Source organism: Numenius arquata, chromosome 14, assembly GCF_964106895.1.
Source record: "Numenius arquata chromosome 14, bNumArq3.hap1.1, whole genome shotgun sequence".
In the NCBI taxonomy this organism is placed as follows: Eukaryota; Metazoa; Chordata; class Aves; order Charadriiformes; family Scolopacidae; genus Numenius; species Numenius arquata.
The window spans coordinates 15,875,641-15,899,079 of record NC_133589.1 but is presented as its reverse complement, the minus strand read 5'-3'; the positions used below and the strand labels follow the sequence as shown (position 1 = coordinate 15,899,079).

Here is a 23,439-nt window from a genome sequence, read left to right as displayed (position 1 = left end):
TGGGCTCTGCTAAGTCAGTATCGTTAGGTCATCTTAATACACCCCAGAGATGAGAAAATCAGTATAAAATATCTAAAGTAAAAGTGATATTTTTTAAGATAAGGTGATGAATTGAAATGATGGGATTAACGCATCTGCTGTCCCTCAATCTCCTTATTGTCCTGAGGCCTAAGAAATGTATATATTGTGTAGAGGATTGAGGGAAAAACCCCACACCAGCAAACACAGTAATTCAAGCCTGTCAGACGAGGAGAATGGGGCTGGAGCCCAGGTCACTCTTGGGAGAGCCTGCGGTGATACCAGGTGTATCTACCCATCAGGTAGAACCCGGGTTATCTTTCCTGAGGGAGTCCTCTGGCTGCAGCTGCAGTACTCTCCCAGAAAGAGAAGTCTCTGCTAGTGAGAAGATGCTGAGGACTTCACAAAATCAACCTTTTAATCTCCTCCTCCCCACAGAGCCACGTAGAAGGCAGACAGGGCTGCTGGTGTCAGGAGCTCTCCCGGGGAACTGCTGAACTCTTACATTCAGCACCACATTTATCTGTTAAAAGATCTGCTGGTGTAATTCCTTGTAAAAGTCAAATCTTAACAGTGGTGAAAGTCACCGTAATGATCAGTTTTCCAGCTCCCAAGGTATCCTTTGCCAAGGCTGGGGGAGGGAAGAGTAACTAATTTCTTACCAGCAAGCAGGCATTTTCTAGTTTACCCTCCTTCTCCCTCCACCCCCCAGAGCATATGCTCGTTTTGGATCCATCGCTATTACAGTCTTCCTGGCTCCATGATGAACCTATTAATGAGCACAGCTGAAGAGGGCAAAAAGAGGGGGGAAAGCTCACTGCTGTCGTGGTGAATTTTTTTTTCCCTATTTTGAATGTGATCTCTTAAGGACTGTCAGTCCAGCTCCTGTTTGAGGACGCTTTGCCCTTTCTTCACCATCTCCGTGTGTTGTGCAGCCCAGTGCAGTGCGGTGGCTGAGGAGCGTGGGCTCAGTGGCCCCAGGACTCTCCGGCTAGTCTCCCCATCTCTCTGCTTGCTCTTAGCTGTGTTGGGAACAGAGCAGCCAGGGATTTGGAAGTTTGTACAGAGCTGCTCCTTCCACAAGCCAAATGTAAGCACAGGATGACCTGTTTGCACAACCACCAGGGGCTTTGACAGCTCATAAAGCCCCTGTGTTGTCCTGCCTCTTCAGGATATGTAGGTCTAATAAAAGAAATGCCCCCTGGGTCATATGCAGATGGATAATTACAAAAGACCTGGCTGTGTGCATGTGGCTTAATTTCTGTCGTACTCCATAACTCACTCCGAGTGAACCAGGAATATGGAACATGAATTCCTTCTGTGGGCATCGAGGGCTCACTTGTGGCCAAGAGATAAGGTGAGCGCAGCACACACCCATGTCTGCCCTTTTCTCTGAGTGATACTGGGTTATCTGGGATACCTGCCTGGTGGAGGGGGGTGGTCTGACAGGGACACATGCTCCTGAATGTAAATAAAGAAAATGAAATAAACATTTTCATTCTTAAAAAGCTGTTCTCATCAGAAACTGGTTTGAAATTCATTTGGTTAAATGGGAGCTTCTGAGAAATCAGAGGAAGAAAGAACTTGCTAATATCAAACCTTACACTGCTCCTATTCTAGAAAAACAAGTTCTCTCCAGCAAGTTCTCTGAGCTCCCCTTCCCTGTGGGTTTGAGCTCCACTGTCTCAGGGGACACCCTGGGGAAAAACGAGTGTTTGTAGAGAGCAGACCAATGTTTCAAAGCCATCGGAAAGAGCAGTTGCAGAATTCCTCCCTTGTCACACTGGTTTCTTACCCATTTTTGCAGCAGTAGCTGTATTTTACAGGGCAGACTCTTTGTAGCTACTTGCCCCCCTGTCTCGCAGCTGCCTTCTTCCCACCAGCAATACAGAGCAGTCCAGTAACACCATGGTCAGTGCCGGGAAGGACCTGCCCTGTCACAAATCGGTCTCAGTTTGGTTTATGAAATGAGAAGGCGCAGGTGAGGCCAGGCAGCTCTCAGAAGGTGCTGGTGGTCTGTTGACCGCAGGTTGAGATCTGTTAAGTGAGTAACTGATGAGGTTTGGGAAAGGAGAGACAAGCGTTGGATGTATGTTTCTTCTAATTGAATAAGCTCTTTCTTGCCTTCCCCTCTGCCGTACTGGGTGGCTTAAAGATCTCTGTTGTGCTTGAGTGACAGGCTGTGTCAATATGTAGTTGCTTAGTAAGTTCATTAACCTGCAGCTAAATCCAGGCAATGGCTAACTTGAGCTGTTTTTATATTTAAGCCAACTGCATCTAATCTTTCCAGTGTATTTTGCTCAGCATGTAATTAAATAAGCATGACCCTGCAGTCTTTGTCGTGAATGCTTCCTGTTTTATAATTGTGATGATCTGAGAGATGTAATTAAGGGGTTCTTAATTTTCCATAATTGGTGGTACTCCAGGTACAGCAATTTAGACACAATTTACAATACTTTAAAAACTCACAAGTTAAATATATCTGTATTTGGAGGAATGTTCTGGGGGTATGCTTTTTGAAAATTGTAATAACTTCTATCTCTGCTCTTCAAGGTTTTCGGATGTCATCCTGGCAACGATTTTGGCTACCAAGTCAGATATGTGTGGCAAGAAATTTGAACTGAAGATCGATAACGTTCGCTTTGTTGGCCATCCCACCTTGCTTCAGCATGCCCTTGGGCAGGTACGGTACGAGGTCCGTTCTGGGGACCAGCCTCCTTTTCAAACTGCCTGGCTTAGCCAGGAAACTTAGAATTCAGAATGTGCACCTTGGCTTTTGATCCTGTTTTTACTTCCTGGTGTTCAAAGCTGTCTTTTACTTACAGGTAGATACAGTGAGTGGCAAAGGGAGGGAGCTGTGTCAGTGATGCTCAGAAACCCCCTCCCGGTTACCGCAGGGAGCAGTGTGGGTAAAGAGAAGTAATACTAAGCAGTGCAGCTCAAAAAGCTGTTTCTCACCATGTTAGTTATTGCAAGTTAGCTTTTTAGCACCTCTAATTAATACGGCAGTTAAAAAAAACAACACCCCACACTAAAAGCCTTCACAAATGCTAGAAACTACGTCAGCCTTGTTTTTAACTCTATAATTTTAACTCTTACTGGCGCTGAAGGTGATTCACAAGGCTCAGTTGGAATAGGTAGGGTGTTGAAAGAGGTCTAAAATTTTCCTGTGGACTAAGTCAGGCTGCTGTTTGCATTGAGACCTTCCTCCGTGGCCTGTGTTTTAGCTGCTTGGAATGAGAGTGGTTGCCACCCAGGCTATGGAAAAGGTCCTGCTTAAATCTAGGAAAGAATTTACATGCTTCTATGTGCAAAATATTCCCTGTCCCATTCCTTCTTCCTGATAGACTGTAAAAATGAACTAGGTTTTGGTAGTTTCTGAATCCAACACCAAACTCTGTCCCTGAACTGCTTTGGTCTCCTTTTTCATCAAATTTACTGAGTCGTTAATTTTTTCAGAAAAAAAAAAAATTTGCTTGCCAATTCTATCATCCTTTCTATCTAAAATTAGAGGTGCAAACAGATTGTTGGCAACTGCTGCTTGATATTTAGAGGACCAGACTGCTTTAATCCAAGTGAGGACTTGGCCTCAAGCATCAAAAGATGCTGGTGTTCCACTTTTGAAACTCAGTTGTGAGTCTACAAGGAATGTGATGGAGAATCACCAAGACTCAGCCCTTAAATGGTCAAGCCTGTTTTGGAAGATAGAGTTCAAGTGTCCCCAAGCTGCGTGGGTACATCACCAGCCCCAGACAAGGCAAGCAATGAATGAGGCCCAGGGTCTGTCCAGGGATCCCAGCCAGGATCAAAAGGAGACAGGACCAGAGACAGGGCTGGAGGAGAAGGCTGCAATGTCCGTCCAGCAAGCGTCCATCCCAGAGACAGGCTACCTACGATGACGTATGTTGAGGTCCATCCAGGAGACAGGGCCAGAGACAGACACACCTATGGGCCCTGGGCTGAGCTTAAATGGGGCTCCTGGGTCCCCCCCTCCTGTCGGGGACCCAACTGGGGCTGGTCAGGGCCATTAAGACCTTTTGGTGCCCTCAGGGCCCTGATCTCTCTCAGTATCAGATTCCTTTATTTTGCTAATCTTGTCCGAAAGGCACGACTTCCTAACTGGGGTGTAAATAAGGTTGAAAACTTGTATTTGCTTTTTTTCACCACATACTACTATACATTCTTTCCACTTTCCAGTCAGTTTTATCCTAATTGCATGAAATGTCTCTTCATTGTCAATTTGTCTAAATAAACAAAGTTTTAAAGTGCTGTAAACACTTTTATGTTACTTCTTTTAGGATCTTCTTTTTGGGTGTGTCTTATCACCCCCGTAGGCATGCAGAACTTTCTATGTCCAGAATGTTCTAGATGTGGCAGCCATCTCTGCTAGTGCATTTGAGCCTGAATCTGGGATGCTTTTGCAGTTAGGAGGAAGCTAGATGGAGCTCCTTTCCCATGGAGCAAAGACACCTTAGTCTCTGGTTTGGGCTTCTTCAGAGTTCATACTGCAGTAAGTCAATCCACGGGGCGGCTCAGCAAATTCTTACTTCAATGAGATTCAGGAGTTACAAAAGCATGAATATTTAATCCTGTGTGTCAGACCACCTCTTATGTAGCAATATTCTGAATTCCTCAAATTCCTTCAGCATTTTCTTTTCCAGTTTAGTCTTTTCTTCTTTTTTTCTGGACAAGAGGTGGTATGAAATCTAGCCTGCGTCCCAATTGATGTTAATGGCAGTAGTCTTTTTGATTTTTTAAGGAAGGAACAGGATCAGTCCCTACACTCGGAAATGCTTTTGAGCCTTTATTGAAGTTCACAAGATATCCCGGAACCTATAACTCCAGAGGAATAAATAAACACAGTAAATTGGCTTTACCACTCTCCCATCGCTGCCTTTTTGATAGAACCTCACTTGTACTTTAGAAAAATAAACAAAAATATGTGTTTCTTTTCTTTTAGTTTCTCTAATTTTTAAAACTACTGAGGGAAAGCACTCAGATTTTGGAGTTCACTGCTGAGCAGTTCGTTGCTGATGCTTGGGACCTGTCAGGAGGGGAGGATGCAGCCCTGCTTTTGTCACCACCTCTGTGTTTTCCCCGTCTCAGATGCTGCATTAGCTACATAGGTACATCTGTTGGGTAGAGGGCGAATACAAGGATTGCTGGGTGTGTGGCCCAGCAGGTTATAGCTGGTTTCACTGGGAATGGATGGGTGTTCAGCAGGGAGCTTCGGGGTGGCAAGAATGTCCTCTGTATTTGTGCTCCATCTTGTGGCGACGCTCGCTGCTCGATGCAGACTTGTTGGGCTTGGATGTTCAAATTCAACTTGCTTCCACTGTTCTTTCCCACCAGAAAGTCTGTACCTGCCCTAGGGCTGAAGCTCTCTGCTGCAGGAAGAGTAGGGGGGGCTGGAGAATGTGTTTGAAATCCTGCAGGAAGCGAAAATCTAACCTTTTATTTTAGTACCGCAGTTTTAGAGCATGTTTTTTCTGATAAAAGCCACAGTTTGTAACATGATGCAATCCAAATGGGGATTTCAGGAAAGGAAAGAATAGGTGTGGCCTGGGATGAGAAATCTCTGGATTTCTCTTCAGTTAACAATATTTATAACAATTGTGGTAAGGAATTTAAAACTAGGTTCCTAATATGCTAAAATGCAATGGTAAAGACACCCTGTAAGACTGCTGTCTTAACTGATACTTATTTCGGTGGTCATGACCAAAATGCTTTAGTTAAGTCTTCACAGCTTCTCAGAAAAGGCAGTCTTGTAGAATAACTGTGACACTTTAATAATAATATTATTATTATTAAACACTTTCTTTTTTACAAATGAAATTTGATGGTATTATTTGATTTGTTGTCTGCTCTTTTTTCTCAGCAAAGTTGTTATTTGACTGTTAGGCTTTTTTTTTTTCCTTTCTTTTTTCTTTTTTTTTTTTTTCCCCTCTGTTACTGGATCTAACTGACACTAGCCTATGAGATTTTTTTTTTTTTTTCCAATATTTTTCAGGTATCCAAAACTGATCCATCACCAAAGAGAGAGATGCCCACTATGATTCTCTTCAATGTGGTTTTTGCGCTAAGGGTAAGGACTGTCTTCATTCCATCTGACAGTGGAATGTGCTTCGAATGTGTAAGAGAACGCAGTAGGCTCACGTTCCAGTAATCTCTTGTAAAACATTCAGTGCCTGATTTATTGGGATATTTGAAACAACAAACTTAAACAATGTAGAATATGACACTGACAAGTGGGAAAGTTTTCTGGCCCAGTGGAAAACAAGTACAGGTGTTCTCTTCAGGACATTTTCTAGAGTTTTTGGTTTTAAATACCCAGCGTGTAAAAGTGTGCAAGAAACCACTTTGCAAAATAGATAGAACCCAGCTGCAGGTCCTCTATGTGTCTTGTCTTCTGTTATTAGTAAGCTGGTAAATCTGCCGTGATTTTTCTAGGCCCTGCAACTGAGGCTTGTCCCACTGAGCTGTGCATGAAGCCAGCCTGGGTCTGACCATCCTGTGTCAGGTGCTGCTCTGCTCCTTCCCACGATAGGACCAGATCAATCCAGCTGCACTAGCCCGTTGCTGAGCCCTCGTGACTCCATGCAGCTTGGAACTTGGTGGTTGGTTCTGCTCTGAAGAAAGAAGCAAAGGCTGCAGGCAGCGTGGACAGCGGCTCATACTTGGCCAGCATCAAGAGTCAGGTCCCCACTTTGGCCCTGGTCAACTCAAGTCATTCAGAAACCTACTCTGGCTCAGAACAGCACAGTTTTGAGCCCTTACTCATGCTGGGTCATACTGAGACATGTACCTTTGCTCAGTGCCTTTTTTTTTATAATTAAATGGACGGTGTTTGAAAGCTGTCTCCTCTTAGCAATGAGGTCGTTGGAAAGGGAGAGTGCCAGGGAGCAGCGGCTGTAGCATTCTAAATGAGAAGAAGGTACAAGTAAAGAATAAGTAGGTTTTGATGCTCAGCAAGAACCTGGAGCAAATACGTAGGTTTTGCTTGGAATTTTTTTCAGGCCTGCTGTGTTAAGGGATCTTGTCTTGGCTAATTTGGTGGTATAAAACCCTAGAAATTTCATTATGTTTGAGCGTTATTTGTTTTCTGAGCTCTGGCGTTCACTTCCCAGCCCACAGATTGTATCTGTGGAGCCATCATGTTATTTTTCTGGGCATGTACACTTATGAAGAAACATTTTAAAAATGAAAGAGGGAGCTGGAATAGCCATCTTTATGGAAGTGGTTGATTTTTTGCTTGACCGGATATAATGTCATGATTTAAAAGCCTCCAGCTCCCTGCTTGTGAAATGACGGGGTTTTTTTTGCTTTTAGCACTAGTACTTTTCTTACTGCTGGCTTTCCAGTGGTGACTAACATGGACGTGGCCATAGTCCAGATGCCTTGTCCTCAGCTGAAAAAGCAAGGTTTCACAAAAGACCATTATCCCAGCATTCAGTCTGAAGCATGCAAGAAATGATTCACTGAGTTCTTCTGGGGTTCCAGTGTTGTGCTTTGGGATGTTTTTAGGTCAGGAAGTGCCAAATTTGCAATACTGGAGTTGATTTTAGATTTCATACATTAAGAGACATTAGCTTCAAGAGCTTTGGTGTTTTGGTCTATTGGTAAAGCACCGTGCTTTGGTTGTAGGTAAGTATGTGTGTAGATGCTTGTGCAAACACAAACATTCACGCACATCGAGTCATGTGGAAGCAGAAGTGTTGAAACCAACGCTCCTTCATTTGCAATATTGCAAGAGCTTAGTGAAGTATAATAAAGACTATATTTAGCCTGCATTTTTCTAGAATCTAATTTCTAGGAAAACTTGCTTTTTTGCATTTTGTGATGATGATGTAGTTGTGTGGTAATGCAGCACCAAGTCATATTTGCCAAATGAGACACTCTTAGTTCACAGAGAGCTGTCAAGTTTCTGGAAAGTGCTGTGCAAGAAGCAAGTGGAAATTTTTTCCTAGTGTGGCGTGGTGCCCTGCAGAGGGTGGGTGGAGGCCTTCTGAGATAACGACGAGAGTCCATCTGCAGTGGGCAGACAGAGCCGGCAAAGGCCCAAGTGCTATAATCAGCACTGATCCTGCTGTGTTTAAGCTTCAGGGTTACCAACGTGTCGTGACTCAGCAAGAACACTGGAATCCAAAAATGATGACTCACGGTTTGCTAGTTTACATGCCAAGTTATCGCTTGCTAGAACTGTAAATTCCTTTAAATGTCTTAACAAACATGAGGCAGCTGCTTAGTCAGACTGGAGCCACCGAGTCTCCCCCCCCCGTCAGCTGTACTTACATGATAGGTTTTTCCAGCACTTTCACTCTGGAACTTGCACGAACGCAGTGTTAGTAATAAGCCATATTTGTGAAATATTTGGAAACTTAAATCCCAATTCATTCTGGTTTGCGATCAAATTGTTGATCATGTGCTGGTAATTCTTACCCAGTTACTGTCTTTTCAGTGTATAGGACAATCATCGGTATAGCAACGTGGAGCGAATGGGCTATGTTAAAGGCACTGCAGTCCTTATACTCCCAGGGAATTTAACCTGAACATTATGATATTCTGCCTTTTCAAACAGCTTGACACTTCTCTTGCTGTGTGGAATTGAGTTCTTTGGTCTCTCCTCTAGCAAAAGGCCCAGTAACAACTGGAAAAAATAAAGCAGATAGGAGGGTCATACTCCAGGTTCTGTGTTCATTTGATGCACATAAACAAGCTTAGAAATCCCTGAGTCTTCCCTTTAACTTTGGACATCTCTGAGCTTTGGCTCAAAAAAGAAAACTGCTTTCTTTCACTGGTTGCGAAAGAGGCTGACTTTTGATATTTACTGAAGATAATTATTTTGACTGTTATCCATCACTGTAATTCCATGTATGTGAGTGTGCCTGAATGACCGACCCGTTTCTTTTCTGTGTTGCCCGTAGGCCAATGCAGATCCATCCGTGATAAACTGCCTGCACAACCTCTCCCGAAGAATCGCCATAGTCTTGCAGCATGAGGAGCGGCGCTGCCAATACCTGACCAGGGAGGCCAAACTGATCTTGGCTATTCAGGATGAAGTGTCTGCCATGTCAGAGAGTGAGTGCTGAGCTTAGCGTTGTGCAGGAATATGTTTGTCCAGGAGCACTTTCTCAGAAAAGTGCTGATGGGGCCTTCTTACTTCTTTTGTGGCTGGGATCAGTATGAACAAGTTTAGGTGCACTTTAGCCTTCTGACAGCTTTTGACTGCATTTTGGCTCATCCAAGATCACTTTCCCTATGCGGAGATGTCAGCTTTAGAAGTGAAGGAGCTTGTTTACTTTCCTCACTAGCTGAGTTCAGCGCAATCCCCAGAGAATGTGCACTGAAACATCCCATTTGGATCTGCCTGTCAGGCTGAGATGGAAGAACTCACATGTCGCCTGCTTTACCCAACCTAGAGCAGGTTTCCCACGCTTTAATGCTGTGTGCTGAGTCACCAGACTTTTGTGGAAACCTTACTCTTACACGTTGTTACCATGGCTAGCAAACAGTTACAGAGCAGTTTTAGAGACTGTACTTCAGAGCAATTTACTATAATAACGTGCTCTATTTAAGGTGAACTCTATCTGACAGTGATGCATCATCTTGCTGCAAGCATTAAAAATTAAAACTAACGTGTATAAAAACAAAAACACTTAAAATCATCACTTGTCAAATTCACAGTTACATGTGCTTCACCGAGTTTAGGTTTAGGAGAAGTTGGCAATAATTCATTATTATTATTTTAACATGTAGCTTGAGTTATTGTAAAAGATTTGAAAGATAATTGTAGATTAAAAAGATATAGATTCTGTCCCTACGGTACTGGTTGATACCTAGTGGGGGAAGAGGAAACTCTCTTTGCTTTGAAATCAGTTGTTTGCTTTCTCGTTCTGAAATTTTCCATAGCCACGGAAGGGCCACAGTCACCTTTTCATCACATCCTACCCAAGTGCAAACTGGCCAGGGATCTCAAAGAGACATATGACAGGTAAGTGGGGTTTCCTTCTTAGCTCGTTGTGGGCTGCTTCTCACTTGAAACCTCTTGGCCTTGTTCCTTAGGGTATTATCCACCTCTTCCCGCTGGGATTTGGGTTTTAGACCAGGTGGAGCAACGTGAAGGCTAGCTGTCAAATGAAATGTTTGCAGAATTGCTATCCTGATCATTACCTTGGTTTCCCTTTGGACGTGTTATGGTTCTTAAAAGTTGGTTATGTCTGTCACAGGTTTAAGAATCATTATTTTCTTGCTTAGCACAGAGCCACATAATGACAAGGGAATTGTAGAATTGAAAAGTGCCGTAATATGAATATCATATCCCCATAGAAGTACTCTAAACCTGTAGCGAAGAGAAAAATGCTGCAGCTGGCACTGATGGCAAGTCAGATAATGCCCTGGCTTCATTTGGTTACACTGTGCATGTCCGGACAGTGAATTTGGATTAGGTGGTGAGACTTTCAGCAGAATGGAAAGTGTAACGTGCTGTTTCTTGACTGGATTCAAAGCTCTGGCAAGGATTTCAAAGGACTGTGGAGTTAGTGTTGAATTTCAGCAGGAGCCGGCACCAGCCTCCTGCAGCACACTTCTGCTGTGACACCTTGTCAGCGCTGACTCCTCGTGCAGAGCGGGCACCTCCGATTAGGGTCTGCACATGGTGAAGGACCTTGACAAAGAAGCGCTGAAGGTTTTGGTGGGGAGGAAGATGATGTGCTCCTTGATTAGGGTGCTTGTCAGGGCTTGGAAAAATTACTCTTGAGTTCCTTGATTGACTGTAGAGCACATCGTGTGACACCAGACAAACCCTTTACCCTCCCTGGATTGTGGTTCCCCTTGTACAAAGGGAATAATGGCAAAGCCCTGTAAGGTAAGGCATCAAGAGCCTAAATAATTTAATGATTGCAAAGCACATTAGAAAACTTCTAATAAGCTGTTCTTTGTTATGTTCAAGAGCTGTGAATTTCAGCCTGTTTGGAAGGAATGTTGAGAGTTGTATTGAACAATATACACAAAACCTGTACTAAAGTTCAAAATAAGGCACTTTTTATGTAGCCTGTAATACTAATATTAAAATTCACCTGCTACTTTTCTCTCTTCCTCTAGGGCTATCCGTGTATTTGTGACTGGGCAAACCCTGCTCTTGTTTCCAAACATTTTAGTGACACAGTGACATCTTGTGGCACTGAGCTGTGACTGGAGGAGCATACAGCCCAAGCTGACAGAGTGGGCTGATACATCCCTTACATCAAATAAGGAGGAATAGACTGACCACGGAGAGAAACACTTTGGTGCTGCCCCCCAGATGTAAAATAAGGCAGAGTCTCCCTCCCCTAGGCATTGTGAGTCAGGGAGAAGTGGTGCCAGTTATATTTTGACTCTTTTGCATGACATTGGCATAAGTAAATTTAAGAAATAAGCTGTTGGTAAAAATACAAAATGTCTGTGCATTTGATTGGAAAGCTCTATTTGAAGAGGAGTTAGCAGTGTCGTCGACTGGCTGGGTAGTAAGGGGGTGTTCTGCAGTATTTTTCCATTAATGCTTCATACAAGAGAACAGGAAATATGCTTATTACACCTGCAGTAGTACCTTGCCAGGCAGGCATAGAATTAAAATAATTTTTTGGTGAATTAGAAGTCTAGAAATAGGATTTTTATTCTGCAGCTCCAAGATGAAGAATTTCTGAGAGGCAGCAGCTCCAGAGTGAAGTCTGTGTGGTCTTTTATGAAATGAGGGTTGGTCACAAGTGACATGGGGTTGCAGAAAAAGCAAATAGATAGGAATGCATAAAATAAAAGCCTTCTCTGTAAGATGGGAACCAGCCCAGCTCAGGATTGTAAACCCCCTGCTGTAATGAACACTGTATCCAGTTTTGGGTACCACATTTCAAGAAGTTTGGGCCACCTAGAGAGTGTGGAGGAGTGAGAATGACCTAAGAGGAGATGGAAAGATTCAGTCTGTTTCTTTTAGAGCAGAAAAGACTGCTGGGAACAGCAAGTCTTTCAGATGCATGCAGTGACAATGTGCTGTTTTAAATTTACAGAGCTTTCTGGCGTAGCCTTTGGCCTAGGAGAACAGCAGAGAGGAGAGAGCACTTTGAATTGCAGATGGAACCCCAGCTCTCCGAGATTCGCTCAAGCCAGCGTTTCCTAGTGCCTGCTGATTTCTGCAGTTCCAGCCAAAGGCCTCTTGAACTCTCAGGGTAGCTCCCGAGGTGCTGTCTAGCCCTTGGTTTCCTGTAGATGGTGCTGAGGTATTTCAGGCAAGACCCAACACATCCCTTATAGCAAGTTGGTTTGTACAAAAGCACAAGGGCATGAATCCCTTTGTAGTTCAAAATCCCCCTTGTGTTTTGAATGAATGCCCATATTTTATAAGGCAGGAATCAATAGCCGGATCATCTTGACTCTAACACAATTGCTGCTTTAATGCAGCAGCAGTATTATTAAACTGACAGTTTAGAGGTAATCACCATCTAGTTCCTGGGACCTTTTTTGACTCTATATGGTGAAAACCAGAATGTTTCTCTTTTCTTCAGTTCAGAAAATAGATTTGGGAGTCTTCGCTCATCTTGTCCCCAAACTCCAGTGTTGGAGTGGAACAAAAAGCAATGGCTTCAGAACCAAGAGTCTCCAGTTGCTGGTACCTCCAGTGCTGACAAATTAACCAGTGTTACAATGGGTGTCTCTCTTAATCCAGTGTTCAATGTAGGGAATTAAGGCAGCTTTCACCAAGCTTTATCTGCAACATCTGCAGATAATGTTAGCTTGATACTAGCTATCTGCCTGCCTGTTTTTAGCAAACTTAGCTTTACATCAGAGTAAAAATGAAAGTATGGGGAGGTTTTCAGGGAGGAAAGGATTGTTTGTTTCTTTTTTTTTTTTAATACACAAAGGGCCTTTATACATTTTTAGCCTAGTGGGACTTGAACTGACTGGTAGATCTAGCCTGTCTCAGCAGCTCAGGGAGAAGTGGAATAATTATATGAGACTTAATGAATTGTTAGATGTGATTTGGGTAGCTGTACTATAAAATACAAACCAGTTGTAGTTACCTGACCAAAGGATGGTCAATGTGTCCTTTACAAGGAAACGTGAAATAATTTCAGAGCTCTAAGTAGTCACAATCTCTAGCAATATAAACAAACTCCAAAACTCACCCACACCAAACTAGAAATGTATTATTAATTTCAGATATAAATAGGATAGACATAAAATGAGGTGTGTGTATGTAAAAATCTGTAACCCTTTTGCAAAATGAGCTGAAATTGTCTTTGCCAATAGTAATGAAAAAAAAAGTCTGCAATTCTGTGGGATACTGACCAACTTTCAGGTTCCCATTTTGGGGCAGCGGCTCACAGTCGCTGTTCAGGACAGAGCAGAAGAATAGAGCAAAAGAGCAGTGATATTCCCCCAAATATTCCCCAGCTTCCTGCAGTTTGCAGCTCTGGAGGTGGTTTCTGTATCTTCAACAGCCTTCAGCTGATCTCACTTCCCGGAATCAGTCTGCAATCCCCCGAGCCAGAGTAAATATTTAATAGCCATGACATCCTCTGATAAGGAGGTGCATGGCTTAACTAGCTTCTGTGTTTCTTTCTATTTCTTTTTGAACTTTGCTCCTTCTGGTATCATTAGGTCTTATGATGGAGAGACATTGAACAGCTTTGTCGTATTTCCTTCTCCCTCTCTCTAATTTTAGATGATGATATCCCCTCTCAGTATCCTAATCCCTTGTCATGTATCCCTCAGTATCGCTCATCATGTATTATCTAACCAGAGATGGAGAGAAAAAAAAAAAAAGCATTGAAACTAAGTTTTTGTGGGATAAAATGGAATGTCTTTGAGGGTTTAATAGCCAGTGAGAGTATGGGGAATGAAGCTGGTTTTGCCTAGTTACTCTTGAAGCCTGTGGGGAAAAAGGAAAAGTTGCAGCAAGGTCTCTGGATCCCAGTGATCTGTCTGATAAGACAGCAGAGGAAATTCAGTATAGAGAGATGTAAAGTAATGCATGTAAGGCCAAACAGCCCTTATATAGTATGGAACTGTTCTGAAAAAGAGCTTTTGGAATTACAGCAGCTAGTTCAGTGAGAAAGCTCAGGGTGCAGTAATGCTGCAAAAAATCCCCATAAAATGTGAAAAGTAGTTAGGAAAGAAGCAAAGAGCGGAACAAAGATTTAGCTTCTGTAAATTCCTTGTGTATCTACTGCACCTTTGAATCATAGAATGGTTAGAGCTGGAAGGGACCTTAAAGATCATCAAGTTGCAACCCCCTGCCATGGGCAGGGACACCTCCCACCAGACCAGGTTGCTCAAAGACCCATCCAGCTTTGTGCAATTCTAGGTTTCCTCTTGGGAACTACTTAAACTGGGTCCCTGAGGTTCAGGACGTGCACTGCAGCCGATGCAGTTTCTTACCTTTCACAGTCCTGTGTCTTCCTTGACTGTTTGCTCCACAATTTTAGTTGGTTAAGAAGAATAAAGCAGAATTGGAGCTAGGTGACTCCCTAACGCCACTTTGGAAACTTGTTTTCTTGGTATTCTCTTCTGTTGCTGTTTTTTGCTGTTCTGCTTCTGACCCTAAAAGAAGGTGGCTTCTGGCTTTGCTGGTCCCCAGCCAAGGAGCCTGGGGCAGGCTCATGGGGATTTGTGAGGCTCACGGTAAAAACCTTGCTAAATAGATGACTTCATGGGAAATCTGTAAAAATGAAGGTAAATGTGGATCCGAACTTCACTTTCTGTGACTTGATTATATTTCATGTTGCATGAATCTTTGCGTGTATATTGGTGAAATGATTGAACTTTGTTGGCTGGCTAAGGGCAGTGGCATACATTGCTGCTGGAGGGTGTAGCTTCTTCCTTGTCAAATTCCTAGAGACTTAAATTATTTTCCATCCATCTGCAGGTGAAGGAGAAATCATGAACATAAAGATATAATAAAGGCTTGAAATTGTACAGTTGAATGCAAATGTAGAAGAATGAAATTAAGATTCAGATCAGAACTGAAAATCTGGTTTTCTTGTTGTCTTTAATTCTAGGCTATTGTTGTATAGTGCACTGTAGACAAAATTATGCTGAGGAGAGTGTAATTATCTAATTAAAGCTTCTGCCTTGGTGCACTTGGACCAAAGAATGAGAGGAACCAACTGTATTTCTTTCTGTTTCCTGAATGTTAAACTATGCAGGGAAAATATCCCTGCGTTTCATGTTTTCATGTATCTCTACTTGTTTTCAGGAACCTTTTTTATCAGCCCCAGTAGCTTTCACGTAGTCTCTTAACTTGCTTGTCCCCGTCATTTATTGTCAGGTTTTCTTTTCTGAGTGTTTGGCCCAGCAGATACCGTGAGTAACTGCTGCTTCAGGATGCCCTTTACCTTGATGTATTTTGAGAGAATCCAGCTTTATCTGGCAGTTGGCATACGGCTGGCGGGATAAGCAGTGTTACCAGAGTTGCAGCATTTAATGCAAGAAAAACGGAGGTGTTTGCTGTGCTTTGCATGTTCCTTCGGGGTTTGGAGCCTCTGATCAGATGTGAGCTGGTAACGCCGGAGAGAGTGGATTCATCCTTTCAGTTCCTTTTTAAAAAAAAAGGAGAACATATATAGTATCTGCTTCATTTACAACTTGAAAAATCAATATTTTTTGGAGGTCAGCACAAGATTTGGGAACAGAACCACGGCCTCTGCTTTAGAAAAGCATTGTCTGCCATGAGATTTCCCCTAATGAGTCTGATCATGCACGAGGCAGGATGGGATCGCGTTCGCTCTCTCACTGCTCTGTTGTGGTTTGGTGAATAGTTACACTGGCAGCCAAAGCTACCCAATGCTTTTGTTTTAAAGCTGAATTTTCAGGTCTCTCAAAACCCTGTATGCAACCAGATGAACTTGAAAAAGAGAATGTTAGTTTGTGGCCTACAAATGAATGCTAGGTATAGGTATTTAAATGGCCACATAAAGAGTTTCCAAGACATGTATTTGCTCCTGGCCTGTTCCTGGCACGTGTTTAAATCTGTTTGGTGTAGAGGGGAAATTCATGGGCATTATTGACACAAAAGTCATTTTGTGAGTCTCAGCACACTTAAATTTAAAATTCAGACTGAAATTTTTGAATGCAAACTTCAAAATTTTGTTTTAGGCCCCAAAAAATTCTTCTGGAACAAAGTTCAAAATCAGAGGACGTATTGAGAATTTCAGCACTCCAGTGCAGACAGGATTAGCTGTTGCTTAAGATCGATTTAAAAGTTTGTATTTGTTCCTAACTGAGTATACATGAAAAGATGCTCTGGATCCTGCCTCTTCCTTCCTTCTGGGTCCCACTGGCTCTAGTGGAGCTGTTCCCAGACTGGTGTTTCGTGCCTGTGAACTGGGCGGCACTGGAGAGGTTTGCACGTTGGAGCTTAGCTCCCGATGGTATGTTACGCTTAGAGTATGTTCACCTACTTAAAATAAGTATAGTTACCTATCCAGGTATATTTCATCTGTTGTCTAGGTTTGCAGACTACTTGAATGACGTTCATTGCTCTAATCTCCAGCTTGCTGGGTTTTTTTCAGTAAAAGAGGCTTATAGTTGCTTTCAGGCTGAACACGAGGGTAGACTTCATTGTCATTGCTGACACATCCATCATTTCCACTCCGGTCCCGTTGTCAGAAGTCAGCTTAAAGGCTTAGCTTAGTCCCTGTGGTTTCCTAGAATGAAGAAACCATTTAACAGGCACATTTGTGATTTCATGTGACAAGCAGGAGCAGGTTAGTAGGAAACAAACCACCTAAGCAGAACTGAAAGAGTTGGTTATTGTGGAAACGTGCTACTTGAAACACTTCTTGCCCAGTATGGACATCTCCTTTTCTCTTCTTATGGAGAGGAGGATGGAAATTGGTGATGAAGACATTGTGCCCAGTTCATCTTTGCCCTTTGCAGCTTTGGTTTAGGGAATTTTCCAGTACTTTGCAGTAGATCTTCAAGTCTTTTAACTTGAGATACTGCTGCATTGTTAAGAGCAGAGGAGCAGATCAGTGGGGGAAGTCTTTCAAACCCCCCCAAATCCTCACGGGGGATAATGCTCTATAAGTACAAGCTAAGGAAGCCTTGGCAGTGAGAAGTCGGCTGGTCCTCAGCCAGTCTGGGGATAGACAGGGTACATTCAGTCTTTTCTCATCCCGATGCAATTCCTGTGCAGGGGTGAATCTGGACCACTGTTTACATCTATTATACGCTGTAAATGCTATGTGTATTTATTTTCTTCCTATTTCAGTCTCTGCACAACAGGGGTGGTCCGTTTACATATTAACAACTGGCTGGAAGTGAGTTTCTGCCTGCCTCATAAAATCCATTATGTTGCCACAAACTTTATACCCCCTGAAGCAATTGAGAGAAGCCTGAAGTCTATCAGGTAAGAGCAGGCTCTGTCCCTCTGAGTGTGGCTGATTCTTCCTCCAGTTCCAGGTGTGGTCCAGTTCCAAGCTGCAAATGTCTGTGCCGGTAGAGCTGGGGGGTGACGTGATGCTGAGCTGTAGTTAGTGGTGGTGGGGATGAGGGCTGAGACAGGACTCCCTGAAGGTGATGCCAAGATACCACCGTGCTGCTGTGTATGTGGGGATGGGAAGCCACAGCCTTTTTGCGTTAGCATTGGGTAGTTGTACTGAAAATGGGAGGTGATGTTACCAGAGAGGTCTGCACTGTTTCCAGTCAGAGGAATGGCGTGTTCGTTTTAATCTGTTGACTCAGAATTAATTTTGCTTTTAGAAGACAGACAGCCCAGGTTCCATGATATCTTATTTCCTGCTCTCCATGTTTACATTTTTTTACCTGCAAAAGTAACTAATTCTTGCTTTCTGCCTTTCTTCTACTCTAGTCTGTATTTCAGTAATGCAGATGAGCAGTTTTCAGACTAGTTCTCTGGGCTTAATTGTATGCCAGCACAGTGCAGTCATTTTTTTCCTAGTCACTAGAGCATCCAGTTACTATATAACCCTCTAGCCCCTTTTTATGGGGAGCATTTTGTCTTGTGACACAAAAATAAGCTTATTCTGCAGCCACTTACAGCAAAAGGATGATATTAGAAGTTCTTTTTTACAAGTAGATTGACCGAGTATAATGGCCTGGGAATAACTAAGCCTTCAGGAAAAGTTACAGTTTACTGTGCAAATGTATTCCTTTTTTCTGCAGGCCGTACCATGCCTTATTACTTTTAAATGATGAGAAGTCATTGCTTAATGAGCTCCCGTTGGACTGCTCTCCTGCCCTGGTGAGAGTAATTAAAACTACCTCTGCTGTGAAGAATTTGCAGCAACTGGCTCAAGATGCTGACTTGGCATTGCTGCAGGTATGGGGAACTGTCAGCAGCAGCTGAAATTCTTTTAATTCACGAGGCATTTTCTTTCTGTGTGCAAGTGGGTTTCTGTGGTCCGTGAGCACATCAGTTCTCTCGCTGTGAGCAGAGCGCATGGGGGAAGCGTGAGCCTTGGAGCTTGGGGAAGGGCTGGAGAGATGAAGGGCAGGGGTGCAGCAATGGTACTCCTGCGACCACATCTGAATCCCAGATTGCTGTGGGGTAGCAGGGGTGTCTGGAAGTCTCCAGTCCACACCACTGCCCAGAGCAAGTCCATTAAAGCAGGCTGCTGAGGAACTGGGCTGTTCAAATTCTGAATGCCCCCAGGGATACTGCCCACAACTTCTCTCTCCAGCATTTGACCAGCATCAGGGTGAAAAACTTTCCTTGTACCTAATGGGAATTTCCATCTTCTGCCTTGTGTGTTGCCTCCTGTCCCTGTGACCCTCTGGGAAGAGTGGCTCTGTCTTCTCTGCGCCTTCCCTTTCAGTAGTTAAAACCAGAACAAATAGTACTTGTGGCTTATGCCACAGGGGTCTGTCTTGGTTCCACCACATTGATGTCTTTGTGCAAATAAAAGCACACAAAATGCAAGTGAAAGCTTACAGCTGCCATGGCCAAATACTGCTGCTTTCCTTGGATCTGCCAAGATCTTATCTGGTAAAGAGTTCTGAAAGCCTCTGCAAACCTACCCATCGATTTCCTTTAGTACATTAGTGCACAGACTTTGCAACGTCCCAGGAAGAAGCTCTGGTTTGGGCAAAACTTTTGAGCCAGTCTCTCCAAGCCAGCAGCTCTTCTGAATGCCTTTCCGGGATTGACAACCAGATTTCAGATCTGAATTGCTCAGGGTGATGTGACAGGCCCTTGGAAACGGAGGTGGGAATGAGACTCTGGGAATCACGTGAGACACGAGGCCATGGAGAGACCACTGCGGAAGAATGTGGTCATCCTGGCCCTTTGCTTAAAGGGCCTGACGATTATATTAGATGATACGGGAGACGGGAAAAGCTGCTCCATGCCTCTAAGGGTCAAATCAGACCCAAGGATGCGATCTATGCTTGGAGAAGAGCACAGCTTGTCTTCTCAGATGCTTCTGATCATAGGGCTGCGCCTTCTCTTATTTGAAGGGAAAGGTCCTGTTCTGTAATAAAATTTCCAGTCTGCTTACAGTGGCCTGTGGTGTTACTTGGCATTATATAGCTATAAGATGAACTCTGGAAATTCCCTACTGCTCCTGTAGGTTTGTTCTCCACAAAAAAAGCAAAGTTAAATGCATCTAATGATACAGGCTGGATTTTATGTCTCAGAGATGCTGTTTATGTGGCTCTTCCAGAGCCATTAACGACCACTGACTTGTTTGACACATTAAAATATTTTGTGTAACTCATTACTGAAATACCTCAGTGCATTAAAAAGGTAGTGTTGGTTTCCTTTATGTTTGTGTCACGGTAGAGGCTGATTCTTTCGTTTTATTTTTCATGTGTAACACTTAATGCATTTTGTGCATAAACAAGAACAGGTTTTTGGGGCATGAAAAGTAGCTAAACTTCTATTGATGCAATTTGAAGAATTCTGTTAAGGCAGGAAATACTAAGTTGCTTAGAAATCTGAAGCGAACCTCTGGAAATTCATAACCTTGTCAAATGCTTTTTTGATGTGCCACATGTTATATTAAACCCTGAATTTATTCTGCAGGCAGGGTGAAAGGATGGAACATTTTTCTTTCATTTCAGCTCAAGCAAGACTTCTCTGTCATTGTATGGAACTCTTGCTGAGACTTTCAGTTTTGCTTTTTTGCTCTCCTAATTTTTCCCTGTTTTCTCAATGCAGGTTTTCCAGCTTGCTGCACATCTCGTTTACTGGGGAAAAGCAATTATTATTTATCCGCTGTGTGAAAACAACGTCTACATGCTTTCTCCGAACGCCAGTGTCTGCCTGTAAGTAGAAGGAAAACGAGTGACTGTAGCAAGAAGGCGGTAAGAAGTGCAGTTGTGTTTTCCTTCCCTGTCTTACTGGATATAGGGTAGGATCTTTCTTCCTAGGGTAGGATCTATAGGAGTTCATGTGCGGTAGGAACGGACATCGGAGCAGATCAATATGCTTGTGCAGTGATGGGGGCCTTGGAAGCAATATTTACCTCGTGAAGCTACTTTTGGTATTTTTAGTACGCTTGCTCACTGAATGTCCATGTCAGGCTGTTTGAGCCTGATGCAATATGGAAACATTTACAAAACAAAACACTTTATGATTAAGTTAAATCAGGGAGTGTTTCATCTGGCACACAGCGTCACCTGAAAGTAATCAAAAGTATCAAGTCAGGGTAGTGTTGCTATCACTGTTGCGTTGTTTCACGTGATGGTGTTTTATTTTTTCATACCCATATGCCTTCTTGCGGGCAGAAGGCAGCGCAGCCATTCTGAGAGCAGGCAGCAGCAGCACAGGGAAGATGTGGAAGGAGCAGAGTGGGTATTTTTGCTCTGCTGAAGATCGGCAACCCTTTCTCTGTTGGATTTTGAGATGTTTTTAGAGTCTGTGTTGGAACTCAGTTATAGGAAAATAGTTTTAAATCAAAACTTCTGTGATGGAAGTATAAAAATAGGGCTGGAAGGGACCTTGAGGTCATTCAGGATCAACTGTGCCTGTCGTATATGGCAGTGCTGTTCTTGAAGACCTTTGTAGGTGGAAATCCGAAGATGGGCAGTTTTCCTAATATTTAACTTGACTCTCCCTTACTTCTGATCAGTCACATTGCGTGTCCTGCCAGCATAGGCAGGGAGAACAGTCGCATCCTCAGCTGCATTTTGCATATTCAAAGATTGTGTGTATTTCCTGCCCATCCCTGTCTTCTCCGGACTGCTCTATCCCTGTTCCTTTGATCAGAGACCGCGCAGGTCTAGACTTTTTATAATTTTTATTTTTCTCTTCTGGATTCCCTCCACACCTTGAATAATGTGCTGGAGCTGAATGTAACGCCAAGATGAAAGTGCACGTGCTTCTTGCTTACTTTTGCAGGATGCAACATGCCATAAACTATCCTTACTGTTTTTCTTGATCACAGAGAATATTCATTTGGGAATTGGCACTTCTGCAATGCTTAAATGGATAAATGTTATGCTGACCAGCAATATAAAACTGATTTCTGCCTTTCCCTCTTTTCTGTAGTTACTCGCCATTAGCAGATGCGTTTGCTTGTCAGTTCCGGGGCCACAACCTGCCATCGATGCTTTCCAAGTTCTCCCTCCCAGTGTCACTCTCAGAGTTCAAGAATCCACTAGCGCCGCCTGTTCAGGAGGTGAGATGGGGAGTGCACAGGAGCTGCTGCTTCTCCTGCTGATGAGAACAAGGAATGGTGTTGCTTTTGGAGTACTTACTCAGGAACCTGCTCTTGTGGGTTTAGAAGTTGCCAATTACTGGGTTTCCAACGATATGATTCGTTTTCTCATATCCACATGCCAAAAAGCTGTGGGGATGTTCAAGCCGTGCGGATGCTCTGTGCTAGCAAAGCACAATCCTAAAAGAAAAGCCAGAATGTTCCTTGAGTGATAGAGCAGGGAAAACTGAAACTCCATTTGGTCTGTTGAAGACTCTCATAAATTAGCATGGCTGAGTGCACGTTTGTGGATTCCTCACAATCGCATTTAATTTTATTATATTCCATCTGCTTTAAGTTCACAATCTAGTTTTAAGAGCAAACTGTCTATTCACTTAGCTTTGGATTTGAAACTGGAATTGTTTAAAGGCTGTTACAGGAAGTAGACTCAGCGTGTAGTCAACACAAGTCCCTGTGTTCCAGCATTAGCATTTTAATGTTCAGATGTGGGGTAATAATATACGGATTTGGGATTTGTGTGCCGCTGTTTTGCTTAGACATAGATCGTGGCTTGCGGCATTTCTGGGAACTGGTGAAATGCAAGAAAGGGCTCAGTAACGTGAGGTCTCATGGCTGACACTGCTCTATCCCCAGATGAAGAAGCCTGGACCTCTGGGCACGGCTCGTTGTGGCAAAGGGAGCACGGGCATATTTCTCCAGCTGGTTTCTTGCAGTGTTGTTTGCTAGCCTTCATACTTCGGTGCCTTGCTGGCTCTGTGAAATGAGCTGCTGTTGATATATCTGGCAGATTAACATCAATTGCACACACAGGCACGATTGTGAGAAGAATTTGTTGTAATTACAGGTTGGCAGAGATTATGATCAGAGATAAAGATAACTAATGATGAGGTGTCTTAATTCCAATAGTATGTACTGGTCAGCTGCCACCTTGGGAGGCAGGGGGGGCAGGCACTACCATTTTGTCAATTCTTCATTGTAGTTAACAGACTACTCTGTGTCCTGAAAATTGAAGCTGAATTAATATCATTACTTTTATTCTAGCTGCACTAGCTTCAGGAGGCAGTCTTATTCTCATACTCTTTTTAAAACTAATCACTTCCCTTAATACTTCTCCTTCAATACTTCTGACTGTTCTCAGACATCCTACTTTTGTTTAAAATACCAAATAAAATCTGCCACTTAGTGCTGCAACTATGCCTTGAAACCCCAGTGCTCGATCAGTGTTTGCCAGAGCTGTTGGGGTGCTAAAATGGCTCTTCCAGAGTGCGCGTCTTCTCTCTGGGGCTCTCCTGTCCGTGGTGGGGTCTGAAGGTGAACAGCACGGCTTGTTTTCGCCATCCTTCCAGCGGGTGGTGAAGGATGAAGGATGATCCTGTGCAAAGCTACAGAAGGGCCTTCCACAGTCTGAAAAGGGGAGCTGAGAACTGGGGTTGCAGAAGACTTGGGGCCGCATTGGCACGTGCATGTGCATGAAGATGGGGCAGACACCACTCACTGGTGGGGCTGCTGGCAGTCACGGCGAGCTTCTTTCTTATAAAGCTGAATGAGACAGTTCTGGGGGGAGTTTACATTAGAGGCAGTTTTTAGATATTTTCATATCAATACACTAATGTAGGAAAAGTATTTTCTTCTACTCTGATTTACCTATGTCGAACTCTTTGTGTTATTGTTTTGTTTGGAACTAGCCTTTTAATAGAGATGAATCCAATCCCTATCCTGAGGTGGTCAGGCTCCAGTTTTAATTAACAGAGATCTAGTCGATAGAGCA

General features: G+C 43.3%; 1 protein-coding gene across 3 annotated transcripts in view; it reads left to right on the top strand.

The window, feature by feature from the left end:
* The window catches only part of NPRL3 (NPR3 like, GATOR1 complex subunit), a 46,861-nt gene that overhangs the window by 9,038 nt on the left and 14,384 nt on the right, over positions 1 to 23,439 (top strand). For 2 of the 3 annotated variants that reach the window (XM_074158349.1, XM_074158348.1), the window contains 8 exons: positions 2,572 to 2,701; positions 6,029 to 6,103; positions 8,943 to 9,096; positions 9,928 to 10,009; positions 17,261 to 17,398; positions 18,175 to 18,331; positions 20,171 to 20,277; positions 21,503 to 21,632. In XM_074158349.1, the coding sequence (XP_074014450.1) occupies positions 2,572 to 2,701; positions 6,029 to 6,103; positions 8,943 to 9,096; positions 9,928 to 10,009; positions 17,261 to 17,398; positions 18,175 to 18,331; positions 20,171 to 20,277; positions 21,503 to 21,632 (973 nt within the window). The remainder of the gene's footprint in view (positions 1 to 2,571; positions 2,702 to 6,028; positions 6,104 to 8,942; positions 9,097 to 9,927; positions 10,010 to 17,260; positions 17,399 to 18,174; positions 18,332 to 20,170; positions 20,278 to 21,502; positions 21,633 to 23,439) is intronic. The other variant, XM_074158350.1, reaches the window with a different exon arrangement.